This window comes from Oncorhynchus nerka, linkage group LG7 (genome assembly GCF_034236695.1).
Source record: "Oncorhynchus nerka isolate Pitt River linkage group LG7, Oner_Uvic_2.0, whole genome shotgun sequence".
Classification (NCBI taxonomy): Eukaryota; Metazoa; Chordata; class Actinopteri; order Salmoniformes; family Salmonidae; genus Oncorhynchus; species Oncorhynchus nerka.
This window is the reverse complement of record NC_088402.1, coordinates 94,319,496-94,335,991: the sequence shown is the minus strand read 5'-3', so window position 1 is coordinate 94,335,991 and position 16,496 is coordinate 94,319,496. Positions and strand designations below refer to the sequence as shown.

General features: G+C 46.5%; 1 protein-coding gene across 1 annotated transcript in view; it reads right to left on the bottom strand.

The window, feature by feature from the left end:
• Positions 1-16,496, bottom strand: part of plxnb3 (plexin B3) — a 297,715-nt gene that overhangs the window by 51,578 nt on the left and 229,641 nt on the right. The window contains exons 9-13 of the mRNA XM_065021111.1: positions 10,309-10,417; positions 9,242-9,353; positions 4,654-4,782; positions 4,176-4,292; positions 2,472-2,587 (exon numbers count right to left, since the gene is read on the bottom strand). Coding sequence (XP_064877183.1) covers positions 2,472-2,587; positions 4,176-4,292; positions 4,654-4,782; positions 9,242-9,353; positions 10,309-10,417 — 583 coding nt within the window. The remainder of the gene's footprint in view (positions 1-2,471; positions 2,588-4,175; positions 4,293-4,653; positions 4,783-9,241; positions 9,354-10,308; positions 10,418-16,496) is intronic.

The following is a 16,496-nucleotide window of genomic DNA, read 5'->3' as shown; positions in this document are numbered from 1 at the left end:
CACAACTGGTCATATAGCTGCACTGTGGACAACACAACTGGTCATATATCTGCACTGTGGACAACACAACACAACTGGTCATATAGCTGCACTGTGGACAACACAACTGGTCATATAGCTGCACTGTGGACAACACAACACAACTGGTCATATAGCTGCACTGTGGACAACACAACTGGTCATATAGCTGCACTGTGGACAACACAACTGGTCATATAGCTGCACTGTGGACAACACAACACAACTGGTCATATAGCTGCACTGTGGGACAACACAACTGGTCATATAGCTGCACTGTGGACAACACAACACAACTGGTCATATAGCTGCACTGTGAGACAACACAACTGGTCATATAGCTGCACTGTGGACAACACAACACAACTGGTCATATAGCTGCACTGTGGACAACACAACTGGTCATATAGCTGCACTGTGGGACAACACAACTGGTCATATAGCTGCACTATGGACAACACAACTGGTCATATAGCTGCACTGTGGACAACACAACACAACTGGTCATATAGCTGCACTGTGGGACAACACAACTGGTCATATAGCTGCACTGTGGACAACACAACACAACTGGTCATATAGCTGCACTGTGAGACAACACAACTGGTCATATAGCTGCACTGTGGGACAACACAACACAACTGGTCATATAGCTGCACTGTGGACAACACAACTGGTCATATAGCTGCACTGTGGGACAACACAACTGGTCATATAGCTGCACTATGGACAACACAACTGGTCATATAGCTGCACTATGGACAACACAACTGGTCATATAGCTGCACTGTGAGACAACACAACTGGTCATATAGCTGCACTGTGGACAACACAACACAACTGGTCATATAGCTGCACTGTGGACAACACAACTGGTCATATAGCTGCACTGTGGACAACACAACTGGTCATATAGCTGCACTGTGGACAACACAACTGGTCATATAGCTGCACTGTGGACAACACAACACAACTGGTCATATAGCTGCACTGTGGACAACACAACACAACTGGTCATATAGCTGCACTGTGAGACAACACAACTGGTCATATAGCTGCACTATGGACAACACAACACAACTGGTCATATAGCTGCACTGTGAGACAACACAACTGGTCATATAGCTGCACTGTGGGACAACACAACTGGTCATATAGCTGCACTGTGGACAACACAACTGGTCATATAGCTACACTGTGGACAACACAACACAACTGGTCATATAGCTGCACTGTGGACAACACAACTGGTCATATAGCTGCACTATGGACAACACAACACAACTGGTCATATAGCTGCACTGTGAGACAACACAACTGGTCATATAGCTGCACTGTGGGACAACACAACACAACTGGTCATATAGCTGCACTGTGGACAACACAACACAACTGGTCATATAGCTGCACTGTGGACAACACAACACAACTGGTCATATAGCTGCACTGTGAGACAACACAACTGGTCATATAGCTGCACTGTGGACAACACAACTGGTCATATAGCTGCACTGTGGACAACACAACTGGTCATATAGCTGCACTGTGGGACAACACAACACAACTGGTCATATAGCTGCACTGTGGACAACACAACACAACTGGTCATATAGCTGCACTGTGGACAACACAACTGGTCATATAGCTGCACTGTGGACAACACAACACAACTGGTCATATAGCTGCACTGTGGACAACACAACTGGTCATATAGCTGCACTGTGAGACAACACAACACAACTGGTCATATAGCTACCTTAACCCCTAACCCCTACCTTAACCCCTAACCCCTACCTTAACCCACGACCTTAACCCCTAACTTAACCCACAACCTTAACCCCTAACCCCTACCTTAACCCCTAACCACTACCTTAACCCACAACATTAACCCCTAACCCCTACCTTAACCCCTAAACCCTACCTTAACCCCTACCTTAACCCCTAACCCCTACCGTAACCCTCAACCTTAACCCCTACCTTAACCCCTACCTTAACCCTAACCCCTACCTTAACCCACAACCTTAACCCCTACCTTAACCCTTAACCCACAACCTTAACCCCTACCTTAACCCACAACCTTAACCCCTAACCCCTACCTTAACCCACAACCTTAACCCTAACCTTAACCCCTACCTTAACCCCTAACCCCTACCTTAACCCACAACCTTAACCCCTAACCCCTACCTTAACCCTTAACCCACAACCTTAACCCCTACCTTAACCCACAACCTTAACCCCTAACCCCTACCTTAACCCACAACCTTAACCCCTACCTTAACCCCTAACACCTAACCCTTACCTTAACCCCTAACCCCTACCTTAACCCCTAACCCACTAACTTAACCCACAACCTTAACCCCTAACCCCTAACCCCTACCTTAACCCACAACCTTAACCCCTAACCCCTACCTTAACCCCTAACCTTAGCCCCTAACCCTAACCTTAACCCAAACCTTATTCTGAATACATTAGACTTACGTCTGAGATTGGGTGCAGAGTCGATGTGATGGGAGCCTCTCTGTAGATAGATGGGAGCTGAATATTCCAACTGGTTAACTGGGTACTGGAACTGGAAGAGGAGGGGAGAGAGGAGAGGAGAGAGGAGAGAGGAGGGGAGAGAGGAGAGGAGAGAGGAGAGGGGAGAGAGAGGAGAGGAGAGGAGAGAGGAGGGGAGGGGAGAGGAGAGAGGAGGAGGAGAGAGAGGAGAGGAGTAAGGAGGGGAGAGAGGAGAGGAGAGAGGAGAAGAGAGAGGAGAGGAGAGAGGAGGGGAGAGGAGAGGAGAGAGGAGAAGAGAGAGGAGAGGAGAGATATTTTGTTTGTTGTATACATGAATCTGAATATCTTTTCTATGGGGTTGTGAATACATTTACATTTACATTTAAGTCATTTAGCAGACGCTCTTATCCAGAGCGACTTACAAATTGGAATACCTCGTGGGCAGAGCAGGTGAAGGTGTGTCTATGGGGTTTGTGAATTCCTCGTGGGCAGAGCAGGTAAAGGTGTGTCTATGGGGTTTGTGAATACCTTGTGGGCAGAGCAGGTAAAGGTGTGTCTATGGGGTTTGTGAATACCTTGTGGGCAGAGCAGGTAAAGGTGTGTCTATGGGGTTTGTGAATACCTTGTGGGCAGAGCAGGTAAAGGTGTGTCTATGGGGTTTGTGAATACCTTGTGGGCAGAGCAGGTGAAGGTGTGTCTATGGGGTTTGTGAATACCTCGTGGGCAGAGCAGGTAAAGGTGTGTCTATGGGGTTTGTGAATACCTTGTGGGCAGAGCAGGTAAAGGTGTGTCTATGGGGTTTGTGAATACCTTGTGGGCAGAGCAGGTAAAGGTGTGTCTATGGGGTTTGTGAATACCTTGTGGGCAGAGCAGGTGAAGGTGTGTCTATGGGGTTGTGAATACCTTGTGGGCAGAGCAGGTGAATGTTTGTCTATGGGGTTGTGAATACCTTGTGGGCAGAGCAGGTGAAGGTGTGTCTATGGGGTTTGTGAATACCTTGTGGGCAGAGCAGGTGAAGGTGTGTCTATGGGGTTGTGAATACCTTGTGGGCAGAGCAGGTGAAGTTGTGTCTATGGGGTTGTGAATACCTTGTGGGCAGAGCAGGTGAAGGTGTGTCTATGGGGTTTGTGAATACCTCATGGGCAGTGCAGGTGAAGGTGTGTCTATGGGGTTGTGAATACCTCGTGGGCAGAGCAGGTGAAGGTGTGTCTATGGGGTTGTGAATACCTTGTGGGCAGAGCAGGTGAAGGTGTGTCTATGGGGTTGTGAATACCTTGTGGGCAGAGCAGGTGAAGGTGTGTCTATGGGGTTGTGAATACCTTGTGGGCAGAGCAGGTGAATGTTTGTCTATGGGGTTGTGAATACCTTGTGGGCAGAGCAGGTGAATGTGTGTCTATGGGGTTGTGAATACCTTGTGGGCAGAGCAGGTGAAGGTGTGTCTATGGGGTTGTGAATACCTTGTGGGCAGAGCAGGTGAAGGTGAAGAGCAGGTGAAGGTGTGTCTATGGGGTTTGTGAATACCTTGTGGGCAGAGCAGGTGAAGGTATGTCTATGGGGTTGTGAATACCTCGTGAGCAGAGCAGGTGAAGGTGTGTCTATGGGGTTTGTGAATATCTCGTGGGCAGAGCAGGTGAAGGTGTGTCTATGGGGTTTGTGAATACCTTGTAGGCAGAGCAGGTGAAGGTGTACGTCATGGTTTCCGGATCTTTCTCCAGAGTGGCGTTCAGTTTAAGCTCCTCCCCTTCCACAACCACGACACACACATACTGCTCCTCCCCCTGACAACAAGATAAAGCATCAATGTAAACATTTTATTAAGGACAAAGGATTTTAATCAACTGTGTGTCCAGGTTCCTGCCCAGTAGGGTCAGAGGGGACAGGAAAGGTTAAGGGTCAGAGGTTAGGCTTTACCTGAAACATGTCCAAGTTCCTCCCCAGTAGGGTCAGAGGGGACAGGAAAGGTTAAGGGTCAGAGGTTAGGCTTTACCTGAAACATGTCCAGGTTCCTGCCCAGTAGGGTCAGAGGGGACAGGAAAGGTTAAGGGTCAGAGGTTAGGCTTTACCTGAAACATGTCCAGGTTCCTGCCCAGTAGGGTCAGAGGGGACAGGAAAGTTTAAGGGTCAGAGGTTAGGCTTTACCTGAAACATGTCCAGGTTCCTCCCCAGTAGGGTCAGAGGGGACAGGAAGCCCATGGGGACCAGAGGAGAGCTCTGTAGAGCCCACACACAGGGACAAGATTCTGGACCCCGCGGCTCCAACTGCTCCTCCTAGTGGCCGGAGGGGGAAGCACACAGACCAAATATGATATTACAGCCGAAAACAAAGACTGCATCCCAGACGGCATCCTACTTCCTTTATAGTGCACTACTTCCAACCAGGGCCCTATGGGAATAGGGAATAGGGGCATCCTACTTCCTTTATAGTGCACTACTTCCAACCAGGGCCCTATGGGAATAGGGAATAGGGGCATCCTACTTCCTTTATAGTGCACTACTTCCAACCAGGGCCCTATGGGAATAGGGGCATCCTACTTCCTTTATAGTGCACTACTTCCAACCAGGGCCCTATGGGAATAGGGGCATCCTACTTCCTTTATAGTGCACTACTTCCAACCAGGGCCCTATGGGAATAGGGAATAGGGGCATCCTACTTCCTTTATAGTGCACTACTTCCAACCAGGGCCCTATGGGAATAGGGAATAGGGGCATCCTACTTCCTTTTTATAGTGCACTACTTCCAACCAGGGCCCTATGGGAATAGGGGCATCCTACTTCCTTTATAGTGCACTACTTCCAACCAGGGCCCTATGGGAATAGGGAATAGGGGCATCCTACTTCCTTTATAGTGCACTACTTCCAACCAGGGCCCTATGGGAATAGGGAATAGGGGCATCCTACTTCCTTTATAGTGCACTACTTCCAACCAGGGCCCTATGGGAATAGGGGCATCCTACTTCCTTTATAGTGCACTACTTCCAACCAGGGCCTATGGGAATAGGGGCATCCTACTTCCTTTTTATAGTGCACTACTTCCAACCAGGGCCCTATGGGAATAGGGAATAGGGGCATCCTACTTCCTTTTTATAGTGCACTACTTCCAACCAGGGCCCTATGGGAATAGGGGCATCCTATTTCCTTTATAGTGCACTACTTCCAACCAGGGCCCTATGGGAATAGGGAATAGGGGCATCCTACTTCCTTTTTATAGTGCACTACTTCCAACCAGGGCCCTATGGGAATAGGGGCATCCTACTTCCTTTATAGTGCACTACTTCCAACCAGGGCCCTATGGGAATAGGGGCATCCTACTTCCTTTATAGTGCACTACTTCCAACCAGGGCCCTATGGGAATAGGGAATAGGGGCATCCTACTTCCTTTATAGTGCACTACTTCCAACCAGGGCCCTATGGGAATAGGGGCATCCTACTTCCTTTTTATAGTGCACTACTTCCAACCAGGGCCCTATGGGAATAGGGGCATCCTACTTCCTTTTTATAGTGCACTACTTCCAACCAGGGCCCTATGGGAATAGGGAATAGGGGCATCCTACTTCCTTTATAGTGCACTACTTCCAACCAGGGCCCTATGGGAATAGGGGCATCCTACTTCCTTTATAGTGCACTACTTCCAACCAGGGCCCTATGGGAATAGGGAATAGGGGCATCCTACTTCCTTTATAGTGCACTACTTCCAACCAGGGCCCTATGGGAATAGGGGCATCCTACTTCCTTTTTATAGTGCACTACTTCCAACCAGGGCCCTATGGGAATAGGGGCATCCTACTTCCTTTTTATAGTGCACTACTTCCAACCAGGGCCCTATGGGAATAGGGGCATCCTACTTCCTTTATAGTGCACTACTTCCAACCAGGGCCCTATGGGAATAGGGAATAGGGGCATCCTACTTCCTTTATAGTGCACTACTTCCAACCAGGGCCCTATGGGAATAGGGGCATCCTACTTCCTTTTTATAGTGCACTACTTCCAACCAGGGCCCTATGGGAATAGGGAATAGGGGCATCCTACTTCCTTTATAGTGCACTACTTCCAACCAGGGCCCTATGGGAATAGGGGCATCCTACTTCCTTTATAGTGCACTACTTCCAACCAGGGCCCTATGGGAATAGGGGCATCCTACTTCCTTTATAGTGCACTACTTCCAACCAGGGCCCTATGGGAATAGGGAATAGGGGCATCCTACTTCCTTTATAGTGCACTACTTCCAACCAGGGCCCTATGGGAATAGGGAATAGGGGCATCCTACTTCCTTTTTATAGTGCACTACTTCCAACCAAGGCCCTATGGGAATAGGGAATAGGGGCATCCTACTTCCTTTATAGTGCACTACTTCCAACCAGGGCCCTATGGGAATAGGGAATAGGGGCATCCTACTTCCTTTTTATAGTGCACTACTTCCAACCAGGGCCCTATGGGAATAGGGAATAGGGGCATCCTACTTCCTTTATAGTGCACTACTTCCAACCAGGGCCCTATGGGAATAGGGAATAGGGGCATCCTACTTCCTTTATAGTGCACTACTTCCAACCAGGGCCCTATGGGAATAGGGAATAGGGGCATCCTACTTCCTTTTTATAGTGCACTACTTCCAACCAGGGCCCTATGGGAATAGGGAATAGGGAGCCATTTAGGACAAAAAAATAAAGTTTGGAATGACTGAAATTGGAGAGAAGAGGCTGTGAAACATCAATCCATTTTAAAGAGTGGAGAGGACAGTGTTACCTGGGGCAGGTGGATAGGGTGTGTTACTCAGTGAGCTGAGTGTTGTCACCATACCAGAATGTTGACTTTAATACCGATACCAGGTTAGCTATCACAATACTCGTTATAACATCACAATAATCGATACAAAAACGATACTACGGCAATCGATTATTGTGATGTTATAACGAGTATTGTGATAGCTAACGTGGTATCGGTATTAAAGTCAACATTCTGGTATGGTGACAACACTCAGCTCACTGTAATCATTTATTTGAATGGTAAATCTGTATTGATAAATTGGGTAAATCAAGATGTAGCCTGGGCCTATCTACAATAACATAATGCCTCATAACTTCATCATCAGGGCTCAAAGCCCTGGGTCTGAACTCCTCCCTGTGCTACTGGAACCCCCAGTAGGTGAAGATCCGCCCCCAGGTGGTGAAGGTCCCCCCCCAGGTGGTGAAGATCCGCCCCCAGGTGGTGAAGGTCCCCCCCCAAGTGGTAAAGGTCCGCCCCCAGGTGGTGAAGGCCCACCCCCAGTTGGTAAAGGTCCGCCCCAGGTGGTGAAGGCCCACCCCAGGTGGTAAAGGTCCGCCCCAGGTGGTGAAGGCCCACCCCCAGGTGGTAAAGGTCCGCCCCCAGGTGGTGAAGGCCCGCCCCCAGGTGGTGAAGGTCCGCCCCCAGGTGGTAAAGGTCCGCCCCCAGGTGGTGAAGGCCCGCCCCCAGGTGGTGAAGGTCCGCCCCCAGGTGGTAAAGGTCCGCCCCCAGGTGGTAAAGGTCCGCCCCCAGGTGGTGAAGGCCCACCCCCAGGTGGTAAAGGTCCGCCCCCAGGTGGTGAAGGCCCACCCCCAGGTGGTAAAGGTCCGCCCCCAGGAGGTAAAGGTACATTACCTCCTTGTTTACCCGTTATTCACTTCTTTCTACCCTTTTTCATGTATCGAGTACAGAAGTGCCGGTACACCGTGCAACACTAGCATGATGTGCTATGGTTGTGTTGGGGTTGAGTAAAGGTTGAGTTAGGGTTGAGTAAAGGTTGAGTTATGATGGGGTAAAGGTTGAGTTAGGATTGAGTAAAGGTTGAGTTAGGGTTGAGTTAGGATGGGGTAAAGGTTGAGTTAGGGTTGAGTAAAGGTTGAGTTAGGTTTGGGTAAAGGTTGAGTTAGGATTGAGTAAAGGCTGAGTTAGGGTTGAGTAAAGGTTGAGTTAGGGTTGAGTAAAGGTTGAGTTAGGGTTGAGTAAAGGTTGAGTTAGGGTTGAGTTAGGGTTGAGTTAGGGTTGAGTTAGGATGGGGTAAAGGTTGAGTTAGGGTTGAGTAAAGGTTGAGTTAGGATGGGGTAAAGGTTGAGTTAGGGTTGAGTAAAGGTTGAGTTAGGGTTGAGTAAAGGTTGAGTTAGGCTTGAGTAAAGGCTGAGTTAGGGTTGAGTAAAGGTTGAGTTAGAGTTGAGTAAAGGTTGAGTTAGGGTTGAGTAAAGGTTGAGTTAGGGTTGAGTTAGGATGGGGTAAAGGTTGAGTTAGGGTTGAGTAAAGGTTGAGTTAGGATGGGGTAAAGGTTGAGTAAAGGTTGAGTTAGGGGTTGAGTAAAGGTTGAGTTAGGGTTGAGTAAAGGTTGAGTTGAGTTAGGGTTGAGTAAAGGTTGAGTTAGGGTTGAGTAAAGGTTGAGTTAGGGTTGAGTAAAGGTAGAGTTAGGGTTGAGTAAAGGCTGAGTTAGGGTTGAGTAAGGATGGGGTAAAGGTTGAGTTAGGGTTGAGTAAAGGTTGAGTAAAGGTTGAGTTAGGGTTGAGTAAAGGTTGAGTTAGGGTTGAGTAAAGGTTGAGTTAAGGTTGAGTTAGGGTTGAGTAAAGGTTGAGTTAGGGTTGAGTAAAGGCTGAGTTAGGGTTGAGTAAAGGTTGAGTTAGGGTTGAGTAAAGGTTAAGTTAGTATGGGGTAAAGGTTGAGTTAGGGTTGAGTAAAGGCTGAGTTAGGATTGAGTAAATGTTGAGTAAAGGTTGAGTAAAGGTTGTCTTACCAGTGAGTTGTGTATGGTGTGCTGCCTGGGACAGCTGTTGTTGGTGTGGGTACACAGCCCACCCAGGACACACCAGCTACAAGGCCACACACTGCCCACACACGCCATACACCTAGAATACAGACAGAGCTTGTGTGACTGTGTGTGTGTGTGTGTGTGTGTGTGACTGTGACTGTGTGTGTGACTGTGTGTGTGTGTGACTGTGTGTGTGTGACTGTGTGTGTGTGTGACTGTGTGTGTGTGTGACTGTGTGTGTGTGTGTGTGTGTGTGACTGTATGTGTGTGTGTGTGTGTGTGTGTGTGTGTGTGTGACTGTATGTGTGTGTGTGTGTGTGTGTGTGTGTGTGTGTGTGTGTGACTGTGTGTGTGTGTGTGTGTGTGTGTGTGTGTGCATGTAGTGTTTCCCTTAGATTTTTTTTTATCAGCGGTGGCAGAGTTAAGGGAGGGGGCGTGGCCAAAGCTAATTCCATGTATTTCTACACATTAAGCCCATGAGTTATGCCTCAAACATTATAACTCAATCAAATGGGGGCTGCCTCAAACATTATAACTCAATCAAATGGGGGCTGCCTCAAACATTATAGCTCAATCAAATGGGGGCTGCCTCAAACATTATAGCTCAATCAAATGGGGGCTGCCTCAAACATTATAGCTCAATCAAATGGGGGCTGCCTCAAACATTATAGCTCAATCAAATGGGGGCTGCCTCAAACATTATAGCTCAATCAATGACTATAGAGGAAACACTGGCATGTCTGTGTGTGTACGGTGTGTACGGTGTGTATGGTGTGTACGGTGTGTACGGTGTGTACGGTGTGTATGTGTGTGTACGGTGTGTATACGGTGTGTATGGTGTGTACGGTGTGTATGGTGTGTACGGTGTGTACGGTGTGTATGGTGTGTACGGTGTGTATGGTGTGTACGGTGTGTATGGTGTGTATGGTGTGTATGGTGTGTACGGTGTGTATGGTGTGTACGGTGTGTACGGTGTGTACGGTGTGTACGGTGTGTATGGTGTGTATGGTGTGTATGGTGTGTACGGTGTGTATGGTGTGTGTATCTCTTACGGGGAGGTGATGTTGAGTCGCCCCACAGCTCGACAGTCGTAGAAGATGATGTCACTGCTAGAAATGGTCACGTCTCTGAACATCACAGACACACGTAGGGACACATGGTCTACAGACAGACAGAGACAGACAGTACAGACACAGGTAGAGACAGACAGTACAGACAGAGACAGAGAGACAGACAGACAGACAGACAGACAGACAGACAGACAGACAGACAGACAGACAGACCAGACAGGAGAGACCATAAAGATATATTAGGATACATAATAATACCAGTACTACATACAGTACATAGCAAACATCACAGACAAAGGTGGTTCTTCTGGAAGGGTCTCCCATCTCCACAGAGGAACTCTTGTTACAGGTTGTTCTTCTGGAAGGTTCTCCCATCTCCACAGAGGAACTCTTGTTACAGGTGGTTCTTCTGGAAGGTTCTCCCATCTCCACAGAGGAACTCTTGTTACAGGTGGTTCTTCTGGAAGGTTCTCCCATCTCCACAGAGGAACTCTTGTTACAGGTGGTTCTTCTGTTCTTCTGGAAGGTTCTCCTCCCATCTCCACAGAGGAACTCTTGTTACAGGTTGTTCTTCTGGAAGGTTCTCCCATCTCCACAGAGGAACTCTTGTTACAGGTTGTTCTTCTGGAAGGTTCTCCCATCTCCACAGAGGAACTCTTGTTACAGGTGGTTCTTCTGGAAGGTTCTCCCATCTCCACAGAGGAACTCTTGTTACAGGTTGTTCTTCTGGAAGGTTCTCCCATCTCCACAGAGGAACTCTTGTTACAGGTGGTTCTTCTGGAAGGTTCTCCCATCTCCACAGAGGAACTCTTGTTACATGTTGTTCTTCTGGAAGGTTCTCCCATCTCCACAGAGGAACTCTTGTTACAGGTGGTTCTTCTGGAAGGTTCTCCCATCTCCACAGAGGAACTCTTGTTACAGGTTGTTCTTCTGGAAGGTTCTCCCATCTCCACAGAGGAACTCTTGTTACAGGTTGTCCTTCTGGAAGGTTCTCCCATCTCCACAGAGGAACTCTTGTTACAGGTTGTCCTTCTGGAAGGTTCTCCCATCTCCACAGAGGAACTCTTGTTACAGGTTGTTCTTCTGGAAGGTTCTCCCATCTCCACAGAGGAACTCTTGTTACAGGTTGTTCTTCTGGAAGGTTCTCCCATCTCCACAGAGGAACTCTTGTTACAGGTTGTCCTTCTGGAAGGTTCTCCCATCTCCACAGAGGAACTCTTCTTACAGGTGGTTCTTTTGGAAGGTTCTCCCATCTCCACAGAGGAACTCTTGTTACAGGTTGTTCTTCTGGAAGGTTCTCCCATCTCCACAGAGGAACTCTTGTTACAGGTGGTTCTTCTGGAAGGTTCTCCCATCTCCACAGAGGAACTCTTGTTACAGGTTGTTCTTCTGGAAGGTTCTCCCATCTCCACAGAGGAACTCTTGTTACAGGTTGTTCTTCTGGAAGGTTCTCCCATCTCCACAGAGGAACTCTTGTTACAGGTTGTTCTTCTGGAAGGTTCTCCCATCTCCACAGAGGAACTCTTGTTACAGGTGGTTCTTCTGGAAGGTTCTCCCATCTCCACAGAGGAACTCTTGTTACAGGTTGTTCTTCTGGAAGGTTCTCCCATCTCCACAGAGGAACTCTTGTTACAGGTTGTCCTTCTGGAAGGTTCTCCCATCTCCACAGAGGAACTCTTGTTACAGGTGGTTCTTTTGGAAGGTTCTCCCATCTCCACAGAGGAACTCTTGTTACAGGTTGTCATGTACCTGTTTGAATAGTCCTGCTGAATAGTCCAGAACAGGACACACACATGTCTGAGACGGTTTGGAATACGTAGCATAATCAATATCCCTGATCTGCTGTCTGAGACGGTTTGGAATACGTAGCATAATCAATATCCCTGATCTGCTGTCTGAGACGGTTTGGAATACGTAGCATAATCAATATCCCTGATCTGCTGTCTGAGACGGTTTGGAATACGTAGCATAATCAATATCCCTGATCTGCTGTCTGAGACGGTTTGGAATACGTAGCATAATCAATATCCCTGATCTGCTGTCTGAGACGGTTTGGAATACGTAGCATAATCAATATCCCTGATCTGCTGTCTGAGACGGTTTGGAATACGTAGCATAATCAATATCCCTGATCTGCTGTCTGAGACGGTTTGGAATACGTAGCATAATCAATATCCCTGATCTGCTGTCTGATACGGTTTGGAATACGTAGCATAATCAATATCCCTGATCTGCTGTCTGAGACGGTTTGGAATACGTAGCATAATCAATATCCCTGATCTGCTGTCTGAGACGGTTTGGAATACGTAGCATAATCAATATCCCTGATCTGCTGTCTGAGACGGTTTGGAATACGTAGCATAATCAATATCCCTGATCTGCTGTCTGAGACGGTTTGGAATACGTAGCATAATCAATATCCCTGATCTGCTGTCTGAGACGGTTTGGAATACGTAGCATAATCAATATCCCTGATCTGCTGTCTGAGACGGTTTGGAATACGTAGCATAATCAATATCCCTGATCTGCTGTCTGAGACGGTTTGGAATACGTAGCATAATCAATATCCCTGATCTGCTGTCTGAGACGGTTTGGAATACGTAGCATAATCAATATCCCTGATCTGCTGTCTGAGACGGTTTGGAATACGTAGCATTAATCAATATCTTTGAGTGGTTTTTGTTCTTCCTATAATTCTGTCTACTTGCTGAGTCGGCGAGGACAGATGTTCTGTTTTGAAAGGTAATATGTTCATCAATAAAAAGACCCACATATTTATTATTGCTAGTGAACTCAAGGAGGTCTTGTCTGTCTCTCCTCAAGGTATAATAACTGTCTTGTCTGTCTCTCCTCAAGGTATAATAACTGTCTTGTCTGTCTCTCCTCAAGGTATAATAACTGTCTTGTCTGTCTCTCCTCAAGGTATAATAACTGTCTTGTCTGTCTCTCCTCAAGGTATAATAACTGTCTTGTCTGTCTCTCCTCAAGGTATAATAACTGTCTTGTCTGTCTCTCCTCAAGGTATAATAACTGTCTTGTCTGTCTCTCCTCAAGGTATAATAACTGTCTTGTCTGTCTCTCCTCAAGGTATAATAACTGTCTTGTCTGTCTCTCCTCAAGGTATAATAACTGTCTTGTCTGTCTCTCCTCAAGGTATAATAACTGTCTTGTCTGTCTCTCCTCAAGGTATAATAACTGTCTTGTCTGTCTCTCCTCAAGGTATAATAACTGTCTTGTCTGTCTCTCCTCAAGGTATAATAACTGTCTTGTCTGTCTCTCCTCAAGGTATAATAACTGTCTTGTCTGTCTCTCCTCAAGGTATAATAACTGTCTTGTATGTCTCTCCTCAAGGTATAATAACTGTCGAGGACGTCTTGTCTGTCTCTCCTCAAGGTATAATAACTGTCGAGGACGTCTTGTCTGTCTCTCCTCAAGGTATAATAACTGTCGAGGACGTCTTGTCTGTCTCTCCTCAAGGTATAATAACTGTCGAGGATGTCTTGTCTGTCTCTCCTCAAGGTATAATAACTGTCGAGGACGTCTTGTCTGTCTCTCCTCAAGGTATAATAACTGTCGAGGACGTCTTGTCTGTCTCTCCTCAAGGTATAATAACTGTCGAGGACGTCTTGTCTGATATCTCCTCAAGGTATAATAACGGTCTTGTCTGTCTCTCCTCAAGGTATAATAACGGTCTTGTCTGTCTCTCCTCAAGGTATAATAACGGTCTTGTCTGTCTCTCCTCAAGGTATAATAACTGTCGAGGACGTCTTGTCTGATATCTCCTCAAGGTATAATAACTGTCGAGGACGTCTTGTCTGATATCTCCTCAAGGTATAATAACTGTCGAGGACGTCTTGTCTGATATCTCCTCAAGGTATAATAACTGTCGAGGACGTCTTGTCTGATATCTCCTCAAGGTATAATAACTGTCGAGGACGTCTCGTCTGTCTCTCCTCAAGGTATAATAACTGTCGAGGACGTCTTGTCTGTCTCTCCTCAAGGTATAATAACTGTCGAGGACGTCTTGTCTGATATCTCCTCAAGGTATAATAACTGTCGAGGACGTCTTGTCTGTCTCTCCTCAAGGTATAATAACTGTCGAGGACGTCTTGTCTGTCTCTCCTCAAGGTATAATAACTGTCGAGGACGTCTCGTCTGATATCTCCTCAAGGTATAATAACTGTCGAGGACGTCTTGTCTGATATCTCCTCAAGGTATAATAACTGTCGAGGACGTCTTGTCTGATATCTCCTCAAGGTATAATAACTGTCGAGGACGTCTTGTCTGATATCTCCTCAAGGTATAATAACTGTCGAGGACGTCTTGTCTGTCTCTCCTCAAGGTATAATAACTGTCGAGGACGTCTTGTCTGATATCTCCTCAAGGTATAATAACTGTCGAGGACGTCTTGTCTGATATCTCCTCAAGGTATATCTCTTGTCTCAAGGTATAATAACTGGTCGTTTGTCTGATATCTCCTCAAGGTATAATAACTGTCGAGGACGTCTTGTCTGATATCTCCTCAAGGTATAATAACTGTCGAGGACGTCTTGTCTGATATCTCCTCAAGGTATAATAACGGTCTTGTCTGTCTCTCCTCAAGGTATAATAACTGTCGAGGACGTCTTGTCTGATATCTCCTCAAGGTATAATAACTGTCGAGGACGTCTTGTCTGATATCTCCTCAAGGTATAATAACTGTCGAGGACGCCTTGTCTGATATCTCCTCAAGGTATAATAACTGTCGAGGGCGCCTTGTCTGATATCTCCTCAAGGTATAATAACGGTCTTGTCTGATATCTCCTCAAGGTATAATAACTGTCGAGGACGCCTTGTCTGTCTCTCCTCAAGGTATAATAACTGTCGAGGACGTCTTGTCTGTCTCTCCTCAAGGTATAATAACGGTCTTGTCTGATATCTCCTCAAGGTATAATAACTGTCGAGGACGTCTTGTCTGATATCTCCTCAAGGTATAATAACTGTCGAGGACGTCTTGTCTGATATCTCCTCAAGGTATAATAACGGTCTTGTCTGATATCTCCTCAAGGTATAATAACTGTCGAGGACGTCTTGTCTGTCTCTCCTCAAGGTATAATAACTGTCGAGGACGTCTTGTCTGTCTCTCCTCAAGGTATAATAACGGTCTTGTCTGATATCTCCTCAAGGTATAATAACTGTCGAGGACGTCTTGTCTGATATCTCCTCAAGGTATAATAACTGTCGAGGACGTCTTGTCTGATATCTCCTCAAGGTATAATAACTGTCGAGGACGTCTTGTCTGATATCTCCTCAAGGTATAATAACGGTCTTGTCTGTCTCTCCTCATGGTATAATAACTGTCGAGGACGTCTTGTCTGATATCTCCTCAAGGTATAATAACTGTCGAGGACGTCTTGTCTGATATCTCCTCAAGGTATAATAACGGTCTTGTCTGTCTCTCCTCAAGGTATAATAACTGTCGAGGACGTCTTGTCTGATATCTCCTCAAGGTATAATAACTGTCGAGGACGTCTTGTCTGATATCTCCTCAAGGTATAATAACTGTCGAGGACGTCTTGTCTGATATCTCCTCAAGGTATAATAACTGTCGAGGACGTCTTGTCTGATATCTCCTCAAGGTATAATAACGGTCTTGTCTGATATCTCCTCAAGGTATAATAACTGTCGAGGACGTCTTGTCTGTCTCTCCTCAAGGTATAATAACTGTCGAGGACGTCTTGTCTGTCTCTCCTCAAGGTATAATAACGGTCTTGTCTGATATCTCCTCAAGGTATAATAACTGTCGAGGACGTCTTGTCTGATATCTCCTCAAGGTATAATAACTGTCGAGGACGTCTTGTCTGATATCTCCTCAAGGTATAATAACTGTCGAGGACGTCTCTCCTCAAGGTATAATAACTGTCGAGGACGTCTTGTCTGATATCTCCGTTTGAAAGGACACAGTCTTTTATTAAACACATGCTGTTTTTCTTCTTTAAATTCCTTCCTACACTGTTCTCTCGTATTCCCATCTTTACAATGTAAAAATAAGTAGTCAGCCTTACGCAGAGCTGGTCCCTTAACTCATCATTTCCATAAGGCTTGTTCAGCGTGTAAACATTACTGCACGTGGAGGTGTATTCTTTATTCACATCATTTTTTTTTTACAGAATATAGAATATCACAAAATG